The sequence below is a fragment of the Argiope bruennichi genome, chromosome 1, assembly GCF_947563725.1.
Source record: "Argiope bruennichi chromosome 1, qqArgBrue1.1, whole genome shotgun sequence".
Lineage (NCBI taxonomy): Eukaryota > Metazoa > Arthropoda > Arachnida > Araneae > Araneidae > Argiope > Argiope bruennichi.
Genome location: NC_079151.1, coordinates 75,449,650 through 75,461,236, shown reverse-complemented (window position 1 = coordinate 75,461,236; position 11,587 = coordinate 75,449,650). Strand labels below are relative to the sequence as shown.

Below are 11,587 nucleotides of genomic sequence, written 5' to 3'. Positions count from 1 at the left end.
CAGTCCGCGCATGCGTTTGTAGAATTTGGCGTTTTCTTTGGTGCGAAAAAATGGATCACTTATCGTAGACCAATTCATATATTTTTTATTTTTTGTTCTTTCTAATGCAAGGTTTTTTTTTTTCATTCTATTTGCAAATTTTTTCATATAGTTTTCCAAATTTAGGTATGTAGACCTTTTTTTTAAATTTTAATATGTTATTTTTTGTATAAATATCCATCATTTTAATACGATACGTATTGGAAAAGGAAAATTCAGGGGACGCTAAACCGGTAGTTTATAACCAATGCCTGAATATATCTTATGAAATTGTGGCAAACATGAATTAATCCCTTTCTACGTAAGCACTGCCTACTGGCCTTCTTATAACTGGTCGAGTGTAAACCTGGTACAACAGTATTTAGATTTTATCTTATTACACCACGGGGACCAACCTGATCGACGGAATATTGGTTTTCCTGGGTCTTTTACTATTATTGAAAAATTGGTAAATATTTAAAATCTTAGCATTGCTTTTTAATAAGATTTAAAAATATGATTTTAAATGAAAATTAAAGTTTATGCAAAAAGGAATCGTGTCTTTCTACAATTGCTTTAGAAAAAAATAACTTTAACATTAAACACTTTAACATAAGGAAGATTAAAAAGAGAAGCACAAAAAAAAAAAAAGTTGTTTGCATTACAATATAATACGAAATGTGCAAAATATAATATAAAATTTTCAAAAAAAAAAAAAAAACTGAAATAATTGGGAAAATGAAATTAAATTTCTAAAAATAATGTTACAAGAATTTTAAATGTCATTTAAGAGCTAACTTTAAGATTTTAACCAAACAATAAATTTTGCAAAGAGTTAACATCATCTTTTGATTTTTTTCTTACCAAAAATAACTTTAAAAAAAAGAAATTGAAATTATATAGCTTGTATAATTAAAATAAAACTAACCTTCAGTCCATAAAATTCAAGCCCATTTTCTCTCTGTTGATAATTTAACCTTTTACAACAGTTTATTTACTTATTTTTACTTTCTCGTATACGAAATATAGAGAAATATTGTAATAGTCAAAGAAATTTGAATTCTAGATTTTGGTGAATTTCCATGTTTTAGACTCCTAACTTTAAAAAACACGTTTTTGGAAAATGTCCATCTTTCTACTTGAGGCAAAGATAACTAGAAACACTTTGAGATAGACGAATGAAATTTGATATACTGTCTTTGCCCGAAATCCATAGATTTCAATCAATTGGTTTTCTCTCTAAAGCTGATTGATTAAACAAAATCCATTCATAGTAAGTCAGTTTGTTCAATTGTTCAAATATTAGTTAATTTGATATTTAAACGAAGAGAGCTAGACAGATGAAATTCTGAATACAGATTTATCATCTATATTGTAGACACCTATCAAATATTGTAAAAAATCCAACAAGAGATTGACCGTTTATCGGTCTGTGCTTTAAAAAAGCGATAATTAATAAACATAATGACTTAACATATCAAACTTCATGCGCAGTTTTTGTGTCAGTTGGCTGGGAGGAACTTATCTAAAATCCAAATCTGAGTTCGGATACTTTTAACCACATACCAATGATAAATCGCCAAAGATCACAAACTTTGGATAATTCAGCAAAAATATTAGTCACACCAAAGGTTAATATTTCGAAACTGTTATGTGCCAATGCCATGCAAAGCATTCTTTGAGATAACACCTTTATTAGAGAGTATGCGAGAAAGTTTTTGGGAGATCATTCCAGCTTTTTAATATTGGGGAGCAAGAATTTTATAGCTGTAAAGTGCTTTATGTATTTGGTCGTATCTGTACAGTAAAAAACCAATTCGAAACCAAAACCGCGGCAGCCAATAAATACACCAGAAAATAAAACTAATATATCATTTTATTATCGATTCGTAAATTATTTAAGGAATCTGTCAAATTGTCTTTTTATGTAACGACATATTGAAGCGATGATAAAATAAGATCAAAATTTTATACTTTAAATGGGCCAGTTTTTAAAATGCTTCCAAGACACTAAATTTTCTAACTATTTAGCACATTGCAAATGGAGTATTTTAAATTGTCTCAGTCTTGAATTCAAATTATTTATGGGAAAATATCAATTTATATATAGCTTTTAAATCTTTCAATAACTTTCATAACTATTCATAAAGTACTCTGATAGCTCGAGGTTGACAATACACACAAAAAGACTGAAAAGAAAATCAATGTTTAATTTTTCCTAATCTATTGAATTCTTAAAAGTTTTTTTAAATCTAACCACATTATACGATGCAAAACAATTTATATTTAAAATAATGTTTACCCTGTTGATTATGTTTATGTAATAAAAATTGTTGCTCCACCAATAAAATACGATTGCCTCCATAATTTTTGTATTCAAAATTTCTTGTTTGAACTTCCGCGTGGCGTCAGTGTGATGGTAAGGAGCATCATCATCATCACATATCATGGCGATCTGTTTTGGATAGCGCGAAAATAATTTCGTGGATTTGTCATGTTTGTTTTAGTGTGACTGATATTATGTAACTTTGCACTGGTTTAGTGAGTGCAAGGGCTTTGGAATTTCTTATTCGTCTGTTTATGTGTTTTGTGCTAAAAATGGATTACTTATGGAAATCAGTATCTATTTAAGGAATAATTAACAAGCTTAATGTTTGGTGAGATTATTTATTTTGCATAAGGATTTTTTTATTATATCGGTCTTAATTTTATATACTGTTTTATGCCTATACCTTTTGTAGAGCGAATTCATTTGTTTAATTCTGTGTGCTTATAATTCGAAACTGGAACTAATACCTGGAAATGATGTACGTGCCGGTTAATACTTTCGATTTTTTTTGTTGGATTCGGAACTTGCCGTTCGAAATGACAAGAATTGAAAGTTGAACTGTTGGAAACTCATTATTTGTTTCAACATTTAGCTAGTAAATTATCAATATCAGATTGAAGTTTTGACTTTCCTGTCAAATCATGGTGTTAATAAAAATGTGGTATGAATATTAATTGCAAATGTTTAATTTTAAACATTTCAAAAATAAAATTAGTTGATAAATGTAAAAGCAAAATTTATATTTCATTTAGATCATTGTTGGCAGTGACAGCTTGAAAAATTGTTTATTCAAGCAAATGTTAACTCATTCAAACTTTTTGAAGATGGAATGATATTTAATATATCACATCGAATTAATTTTTAAGAACATACTAAAATACCACATAATAAAGCGATTATTTACCAATTTTATTTTTTTTTATTTATTGAAGATACAAATTAAAGTATAAAAGATAAAAAAATAAAATATGGATTATACATTAATTAGTTATCATTTGTTATAATAATGCTTGACACTATGAATCTTCAAAAAATTATTTAGTTATGCCTATAATTGATCATAAAATAATAAATTTTTTCTCTTTTTATTTAGAGTGAGTTTAAGGAGTTTTGGATTTTCATGTTCCATTCCTTATTTTGGTTTAAATGATTCGTTAGCAACGCCTCAATAATGGCGTTCAACGAGGTGAGTTTAAAATTTATTATGTTAAAATAATTACTTCAGTATTTTTATAATGTAATGTCGCATGAAAAAATTAGAGGGTAAAATCTTGTTCTGTTATATTTTTACTTGTTTAAAATATTTTATAGTTTATTTTTACACTGGATCTGTATATAATTTTTTCAAACATTTCAGTTAAAAGGGTATTTATTAAAATTTTAATTTGCTGCTATCAGAGAAATAAATTGTTTCGACATCCACTTAGAGTCCTGAAGTATTAAATAAACAAAGTACACAACTAACCGGTACCTAGAAACATTTGAGGATTCCAAGTTCTTGATTTGTTTTTTACAGCACTTTTAAGATAATTTAGTGCTTTGTTTTGATTTATAAGGATCATGTATTTGAACTTACTCAAATTAAAATCTTCTGCGCATTATTCTGAATATCATTTTATTGTTTTTAAATACGCTTGCAAATTTATCTGATCCCATTTTTTAAAAAAATAATTGAATATCTGGTTTTTAAGATACAATTCTGGCATGCGTTTTAAATATTTAAAATGCATGAAAAGTTTTGTAATGTTTTTTTTTTTTTTAAATTTGTTTGAAAAAAAATTACTATTAAATTTAGTTTTAACATTATGTACAAATTCTATTGAAAGTGCACAATTAAATGTTTTATTAATTCAATTTGTAAAAATATTAATTATTTAGAAACTACTTATATGGGTATAAAGTTAATAAATAAAAAAAATTACTTGATTTTGAAAGAAAAAAAAACTCCTAAAACTTGCATTATATAAAAACATCTATCATAGTCTATCCCCAGACAGAAAATTGCTTTAATTTCAGATAACATTTTATTAATTGATTGTGGACTTATAGAAATATTTCGTGGCTTAAATGGAAAATATTGTAATTTTCTAAAATGGAATAATTCTCATGAAATTATAATTTAGTGGTTTGCCATATTTTCTTTTCTCTGCCTTCTATTGAAGCTGAATGGTGATCAATGGATGTGTTATCTATAGATATGATTATATCAAAATTTAAGTGGAAGCATGATTGTTTTAATGAAAATTTTACTTTAAAATCTCTATTAAAAAACTTTTTTTTTAATGGCAAGAATACTAAAAGTAAAATACATTTTTCTTTTAAATGAAGGTATTCTTAATACCAGTCTTCTAAATGCGTATGTATTGTATATTCATGTTCATTTACAAGATTTAATTGAGTTATGTAAATATACTTTAAAAAATTTTTCTAATTCAATAGATTAAATGTAAATACATTTATAATTAAAAGTGCATAGATTAATAAAAGTATTTTCCTAACAGATTATTAAAAGTATTTAAAATAATACTAAATAATATAATTTCTAAAATTTGTCAATCAGCAGAAGTATATTAATAAAATGGAGCTGAAATATACAACTTAGAAAGGTAAACACATCAAATCAACACATAAATTTATTAGAAGTAAAGTTTTCTCTTCTTTTCTGTACAAGACAATTATTCGATACAATATATATGAATAATTGCTTGGACTGAATTGTATTTTTCAAAAAATTGCTAGAAGTTCAGCATAACTGTTACCTTTATTTTACTTCATAGTAGAAGCGGTTGATTGAAATTTTATGTATTTGATTAATTAGTTCTTTTTAAAATTTGTTTTTCAGAATTATTCTTAAGTATAAAACTACTAATTTTATTTCTATGAGGAAAAATTAAAGCAGTTCTTTTTCAAAACCACATTGAAATTATTGTTTTGGTAGATCTGTCTATATATTTAATTGCAATGTACTCTTAAGTAAAATGCCTGTGTATATTAATCAGTCCTGATTTTAAAAGAAAAGAAACGATGAATTTTAACTCTTAGTAATCAATAATTATCACTCTTAGTAATCAATTTACAACTGTAGTTTTTAATTTTGTATGTTTCATTTCATTAATTTCTTTTATGTAAAATTTTTTTTTCCAAAGTTATTTTTGATTTTCTTTTTCTATTCAAAGTAAAAATAATTTCCCAATTAGAAATATTTTTTTGTATTCTCTATTGTTCATGGGAAATAATATATATATTTACATTTGTAATATTCAAAACTTTAATGTAAATTTAATTTAACTAATAAACTTTTGTTGATATTTTGATGGGCTGTTCAAAATAAAGTAATAAAATAATGTGATAATAATAAAGTAAAAAAAAAACCTGATTGGATATTTAGATTTCTAGAGAATATGCATGGCCTTGAAATTATTTTAATTTTGCCCATTGATGGCTAATCTAATTTAATGCATAAATATTTTTGAATTCTTTTAAAAAAATTGTGAGGATGTCAAATTAAGATAACTGTGAAGTAAAATTTAATTTCTGGGAAAAAAAGTAAATCCTATAAAGAGGATACTGGGTTTAATAGTTTAAGTCACATTTATTTTGCTTTAATTTATTATTCCAGTGCCTTAGTAATTTTTTTGAGAACATAAATTTCTAGAACATAAAAATTTGAATTAAGTAACATAATTAAGAATTAATTGATTCAAGTATGGCCTTTTTGATGTAATAAGAATTACATTTTTATATTCAGGCCTTTTATAATTTAAATGGTATATATTTATGTAATTTTAAAATGGGATTTGGGAAGTGTAAATTTTTATGTTCTGGAAAATAAATCAGCCTATTTTTTTTAATACCATATTAAATTATTCTTTTTTTGATCCTTTAATTAAAATTTTGTTTATATATGGTGTTAATTAAAAATTATGGTATATTAACAAAGTCAGATGTTTAGCATATACAGGATGAATCAAATTAACCAGATGCTTCTGAAATATTGTTTGTTTGACTTTGAAGCTTATGGAGAGGTGTATGAGTGGAGCATTTTTTTTTTATGGTATTAATATTTTAGGTTGTGTCGTATGCTGCTCTAATATCCTTAGCCATACTTTCACTTTTGATTGGTTTGTAAGGAATGGTAAATTATTAAATTAAGAAATAGTAATTATTTCACAGATTCAAATTAAAGTTTGTCGCTTCACTTGAAGTTTCCTTCTCCTGATACAATTGCGAATTGATTTAATATTGATTCCAGAGTTTCATAGATGAAAAACTATCTGTTAATCCATTTATGATATATACTCCAGAATTTGTAGAAAGGGTAAGGGAAGCAATGTTATAAATTTCACTTTGCTACACTTGGAGACATTCAACAAAATTTTACTGCCTTGCAGGAAATGAATTTTTTTGCAAAAGGGGATTTTTATATTTATGTTTGTAATCATGAATGTGTATTTGTAAATATTTTTTCTTCCCAAAATTAAAATATCCTATTAATCTGCCTTATCCTGTACTACAATAAAATGGCCAATAATTGTAATACAGCATTTTTAATATTTTGAAAGTTTTATATTCAAATCATAAAATTAAATTAGTTTAAGATAAAATATTTACTTTGTTTCATATGACAACTATGTAAAGCATTCTGATGATAAAAAAATTCAGTATTAAAATTTTGATTCCTTTTCATGTATTAAATCCTGCTTGATTAAATATTAAAAGTTGTAACGGTCCATATGCAATTAACCTGACTGGAAACATGATGAAGATAAATACAGTTTTTATTTTATATATGTGCATATGGGATGCTTGTGTGTATAAATTATTGCTTTATAATTTTTGACAATTGTTTGTGAATCTACACTATTACATTGGAAATAAGAAAGAAAAAATAAGGAAGCTGGTAAAAGTATCGGCACTTTACTTCGAATTGCATCTTTACCCAGTTAGCTTGATAATGTATGTTCATAAATTAATATCAAATAAGATGTGTAATAAATGATTTGCAATGGTTATTGTTTTTAATAGTCATCTGAATAAAATTTTAGAAAATTATTATTATTTTATTTATTATTATTTTTAAAGAATAATCTTTAACCAAAGAAGATGAATATCCAGTAAACCAAATGTTTCTATTCTGACAATAAGAATTGTAGCCAAAACTCGTAGACAGTCAGTGAAAGGGAGGGGAGAGGGGGGGGACATCAAGGGCATGAAAGTAAACTTTAGATACAAGTGGATGAAAAAAGGGAATTGATTTGCCTTGCTCCAAATAATGATTGGTTTATTTAATGCCTCTAAATTTAAAGGGATAAAAGGTGGTTTGTAGTTTCCGAATCAATGAAGAGTGCTGAGAATATTCAGAGATTGTTTGCTGACATTCACAAATTGCTTCTCTTGCTTGTTTCATCTTCTGTCTTTTCATGTTCTTTCTTTTTTTCCCTCATGGTCTTTGATTATTGATTTCTCAATAAGAAAAAATAAACTAACAGCATTCAACTCTCAAAGTACAAAAGTTGACAAATTAGGCAAAAATTGGAAATGCAGTTTTGAAAAATAATTTCAAGCCAGTCCTGCTTTTCCTGCACCAGTAATGGGCAAACCACCTTTATGTAAAATGCTAAAGTACACATTGGGCATTTTTTTTTTAGATGAAATTAAAGATTTTGAATGCAACATTTTTAAACCATTACAGTGATAAAACATTCCTAGTTAAATTTCATTGTCCATCATCTTGGGTACTTTTATCCATTTTCATCCATATTTAATTGGATTTTGGTTTTGGTCTGTTAGACTAGTTTTTTGATATTCTATATTTTATAAATATAGATTAACAATATTCTGCAACTGTATAAAAGTTCTTAGTTCTATATAAAATTCCTAAATTCATATGCTTATTATTACACTGATTTAATGAAATTTTGATTTCTGTCATGTTTGAAGGAAAATTTAAGATATTTCAATTCAAATTATTGTTTTCTTATGAACAATTATCGGTGATTTTTCAATTTTATCTGTTTTTCTACACTTTGTTTAAATATGGTTATTATATTTCAGTAAGCACATTTGGAGAATAAGGAGCAAATTTCACTCTCATGTTAATAATGGATCTTTATTTAAAAGCTAGAGGCTTATCCCAATATATCTTGCATATTTTCAAACGGGATGCTAAAATTGAGTCAAATAAAATATATCTTTTTATCACAGACCGAAATGTTTTTCCCCGTGATTTTGAATATCAGTTACATTTATCCTTCTAATAGAATGATTAGGAAATGATGAATATATTATGCTTATTGCATATTGTTTTTAATTTTGTTTTGATTTGCTATAAATGACAGAAAAATGCTATCAAATTTTTAAATATGTAAAAATTTAATAAGAAATCAAATTTAGTCATATAATGTGTATGAAGGTTTAGTAAAATATTTGTTATTATATATGAGTGTGGCTTTTAAAAGATAATCAAAAAAAAAAAAAAAACCTTGTTTCCTTTTAGGAATTTCAAGAATATTTTTTAAACATAACTACTGTATTTTATCTCAATGCATAAATCGTTGATCCGATATATATAAATTTAGAGCATTAGAAAGAATAAATATTAGTTTTATAAATTCTTAATTAAAAGATTTTTTATGTCTGTTTAAATCATCGGGATCTAAAACCATCAATAAAAGCAAATAAAAAAATAAAAACAAATTGATTGAATCATATGTAAGAGGATTAAAATACGTTGGGTAAAGGTAGAATAAAAAATATAATTAATGGAATTTGGCTTGTTACTCGCGTAATATTACTAATAGGATATGGTGTGTAAATGGGTAATATAAATATTTCAAAGATTGAAGGATGAATAATCTGGACAGATAGAATGAATAAAATATTTTTTGATTGCTGATATTTAGAATGAACTGATTGAGAATCAAATTATAAGCATTGTCTTATTTTTTCTTTCTTTCTTCCTCCAATGACAGCGATTGAAAGAACATTCTTTGTATTGCTTTTATTAAATCATTCATTTCTAAATGAAAAATAATTAGACATTGATCCTCCCTTTCCAAAACATTTGTTTCTTTTTTAATTCGAAAATATTTATTCTTTCCTTTTTATTATCTTCAATTTACAGGTGTTTCAATTTTAAGTTTTATGTGGTTGAAAATTAATCCTTCATCCTGATTTTAATTTCGTCATTCTATTCTCTTCCCCCCTCCCCAGTTCTAACAAATTTGCATTTTACCGTATTATTATTATTTATATTTAGCGAATAATTTTATAAAGTAACTGCGCTTTTAGTAATAATGCTTATGAATTTTTATTAACGGTGAGCAGATGTTTACAAGAGATATAAAGCTAATCTACCAGAGGTGAACCTGTAGTTGGTTATTCTTATGCTTCCATGAATTCATCCATTGTTTTTGTAAGCACATTAGTTATATTCTGATACTGATGTTTCTAATTCAGATTTTTCCATTATATTCAACTGTGCGCTTCTGCTGATTTTCATTTGTAAAATATGCAGCGTTGCATTTAAATTTGCTGTTTCATTTCCTGAATACTTAATATTTTTCCTTGTGCGTTTGTTAATGCTTATTTTTCTTTTTTCGGATCGGCTAGTCTAGACTTAAAGAATCACTTCAGATACATTTCCTTAAGGTTATATAAGCAGATTCTTTGTCATTTGTTGCAGGAAAATTAATATTCCGTAAGAATAAGCGACATCGCTCACCTACAAAATGTTGTTCTTAAATTTTGACTTGTGTATATCGACCTGCCGGATGCCATTTAGTATTTCACAGAAACATTCAACCTTTTAACAAATGCTTTGAATTTCAATTATCAAAACTCGCCTCTTTTTTTTTTTTTTTTTTTTTTTTTTTTCGATCCCTTGTTGAACATACAATCATGTTTCTTGTAAACTACGTTTTTTTCTTAGATAAACAAAGAATTGGGTCAAAAGACAGTTTTTGTCGTATCCGGTGGAATACGGAAATTTTGTCATTGTCTCAACCGGAAAAAAATTCTTTCTGCGTAAAATTGCTTCCATTTCTTTAAACGGAGAGTTACCCTTTGTGTTTTCCGTGACAGTTTGCTATGGTATATCCCACGATTTTCTTGCAGCAGGAATGATATATATTGTTGTATTATATATAAAAAAAATTATTGATGAAAAATCTGACTTCTTTTCCTGTCCCCAGTTCCTATTATGCAGTGCTGGAAAAAAATAATAAAGCGAAAATCTTCTATAACTTTAGTACTACATGTTTGAAATTTATGGGAGTTAACACAATGCTAGAAATAAGTTTATAAGAAAAATTTGATAATTCATTTTTTATTCGTAATTTATTTGTCTTTTATACATGTAGAAAACTGGGGGAAAATGCTAAGGCGTTCTCTTCTTTATTTACAAAATTAATCTGAAAACGTTTTCTTCTTTTCAATTAAGTTAATCACTCTTGAGATCTTGGAGTTAGAAAGTTTTTCAAAATGTTGTTTGAAATGTCCCCCCCCCCACCTATTTCAACCGCCACTTTTTTAGTTGTGTGAGTTTTATTATTTCCGTAAATTTCATGCATCAAAGTGCCCCTTAAATTTTTGTGGAGTTCAGGTCAGGGCTTTATGAGCGCCACTCAAGAAGTTGAACATTGTTATTCTGAAACCAGGATTTTGTAAAGCTTGAATTGTGTATGGATGCATTGTTCTACTGGAATACATACTCTAGATGTTATCAGGCGCGCCTCTGGTAATGAATGCCTTGGTTGTCTTCTGAATTAGTTTTTGCTTTCAAAAAAGCAACCGGTGTCGTCCCATTTAGCATCAGAACCGCTTCAAATCCTCACATATCAGCCCCCCCCCCACCATATTGTCCCTTTGAGGAACTTGATATACACGCATATCATGTCAATAATATCTAAATCTGTCTGGCCGGTCGAGTTAAATTTTTTCATCTGAAAAACAACAACATTGTGCCTTTTATCCCCAAAAGTAACATGTTTCTTTGCAAAATCTAAGTGTTCTATTTCATGTCTCTTAGTTTGAGGCTCGTTTCATTTTACTAAATTTTATAAGTGGATGTTTTGATAAAATACTATACAGTTTGGATGGTCCTGGCAGGCTCAGATCAGCCATAATTTTGAAGAAGAAAGCACGAGTTGTTCGATTAACAATTGCCCTTATTTCACGAGAAGTTAGTGCAGTGCTAATAAACTCTGCATTATTACCATTATTATTTTAAAAAATTATTCT

The 11,587-nt window shown here is 26.8% G+C and overlaps 1 protein-coding gene across 1 annotated transcript in view; it reads left to right on the top strand.

Annotated features, from left to right (window-relative positions):
* Window positions 1–2,437: 2,437 nt before the first annotated feature.
* The window catches only part of LOC129958142 (serine/threonine-protein kinase 26-like), a 110,265-nt gene continuing 101,115 nt past the window's right edge, over window positions 2,438–11,587 (top strand). The window contains exons 1-2 of the mRNA XM_056070570.1: window positions 2,438–2,675; window positions 3,441–3,533. Of these exons, the coding sequence (XP_055926545.1) occupies window positions 3,519–3,533 (15 nt within the window). The 5' untranslated portion in view covers window positions 2,438–2,675; window positions 3,441–3,518. The remainder of the gene's footprint in view (window positions 2,676–3,440; window positions 3,534–11,587) is intronic.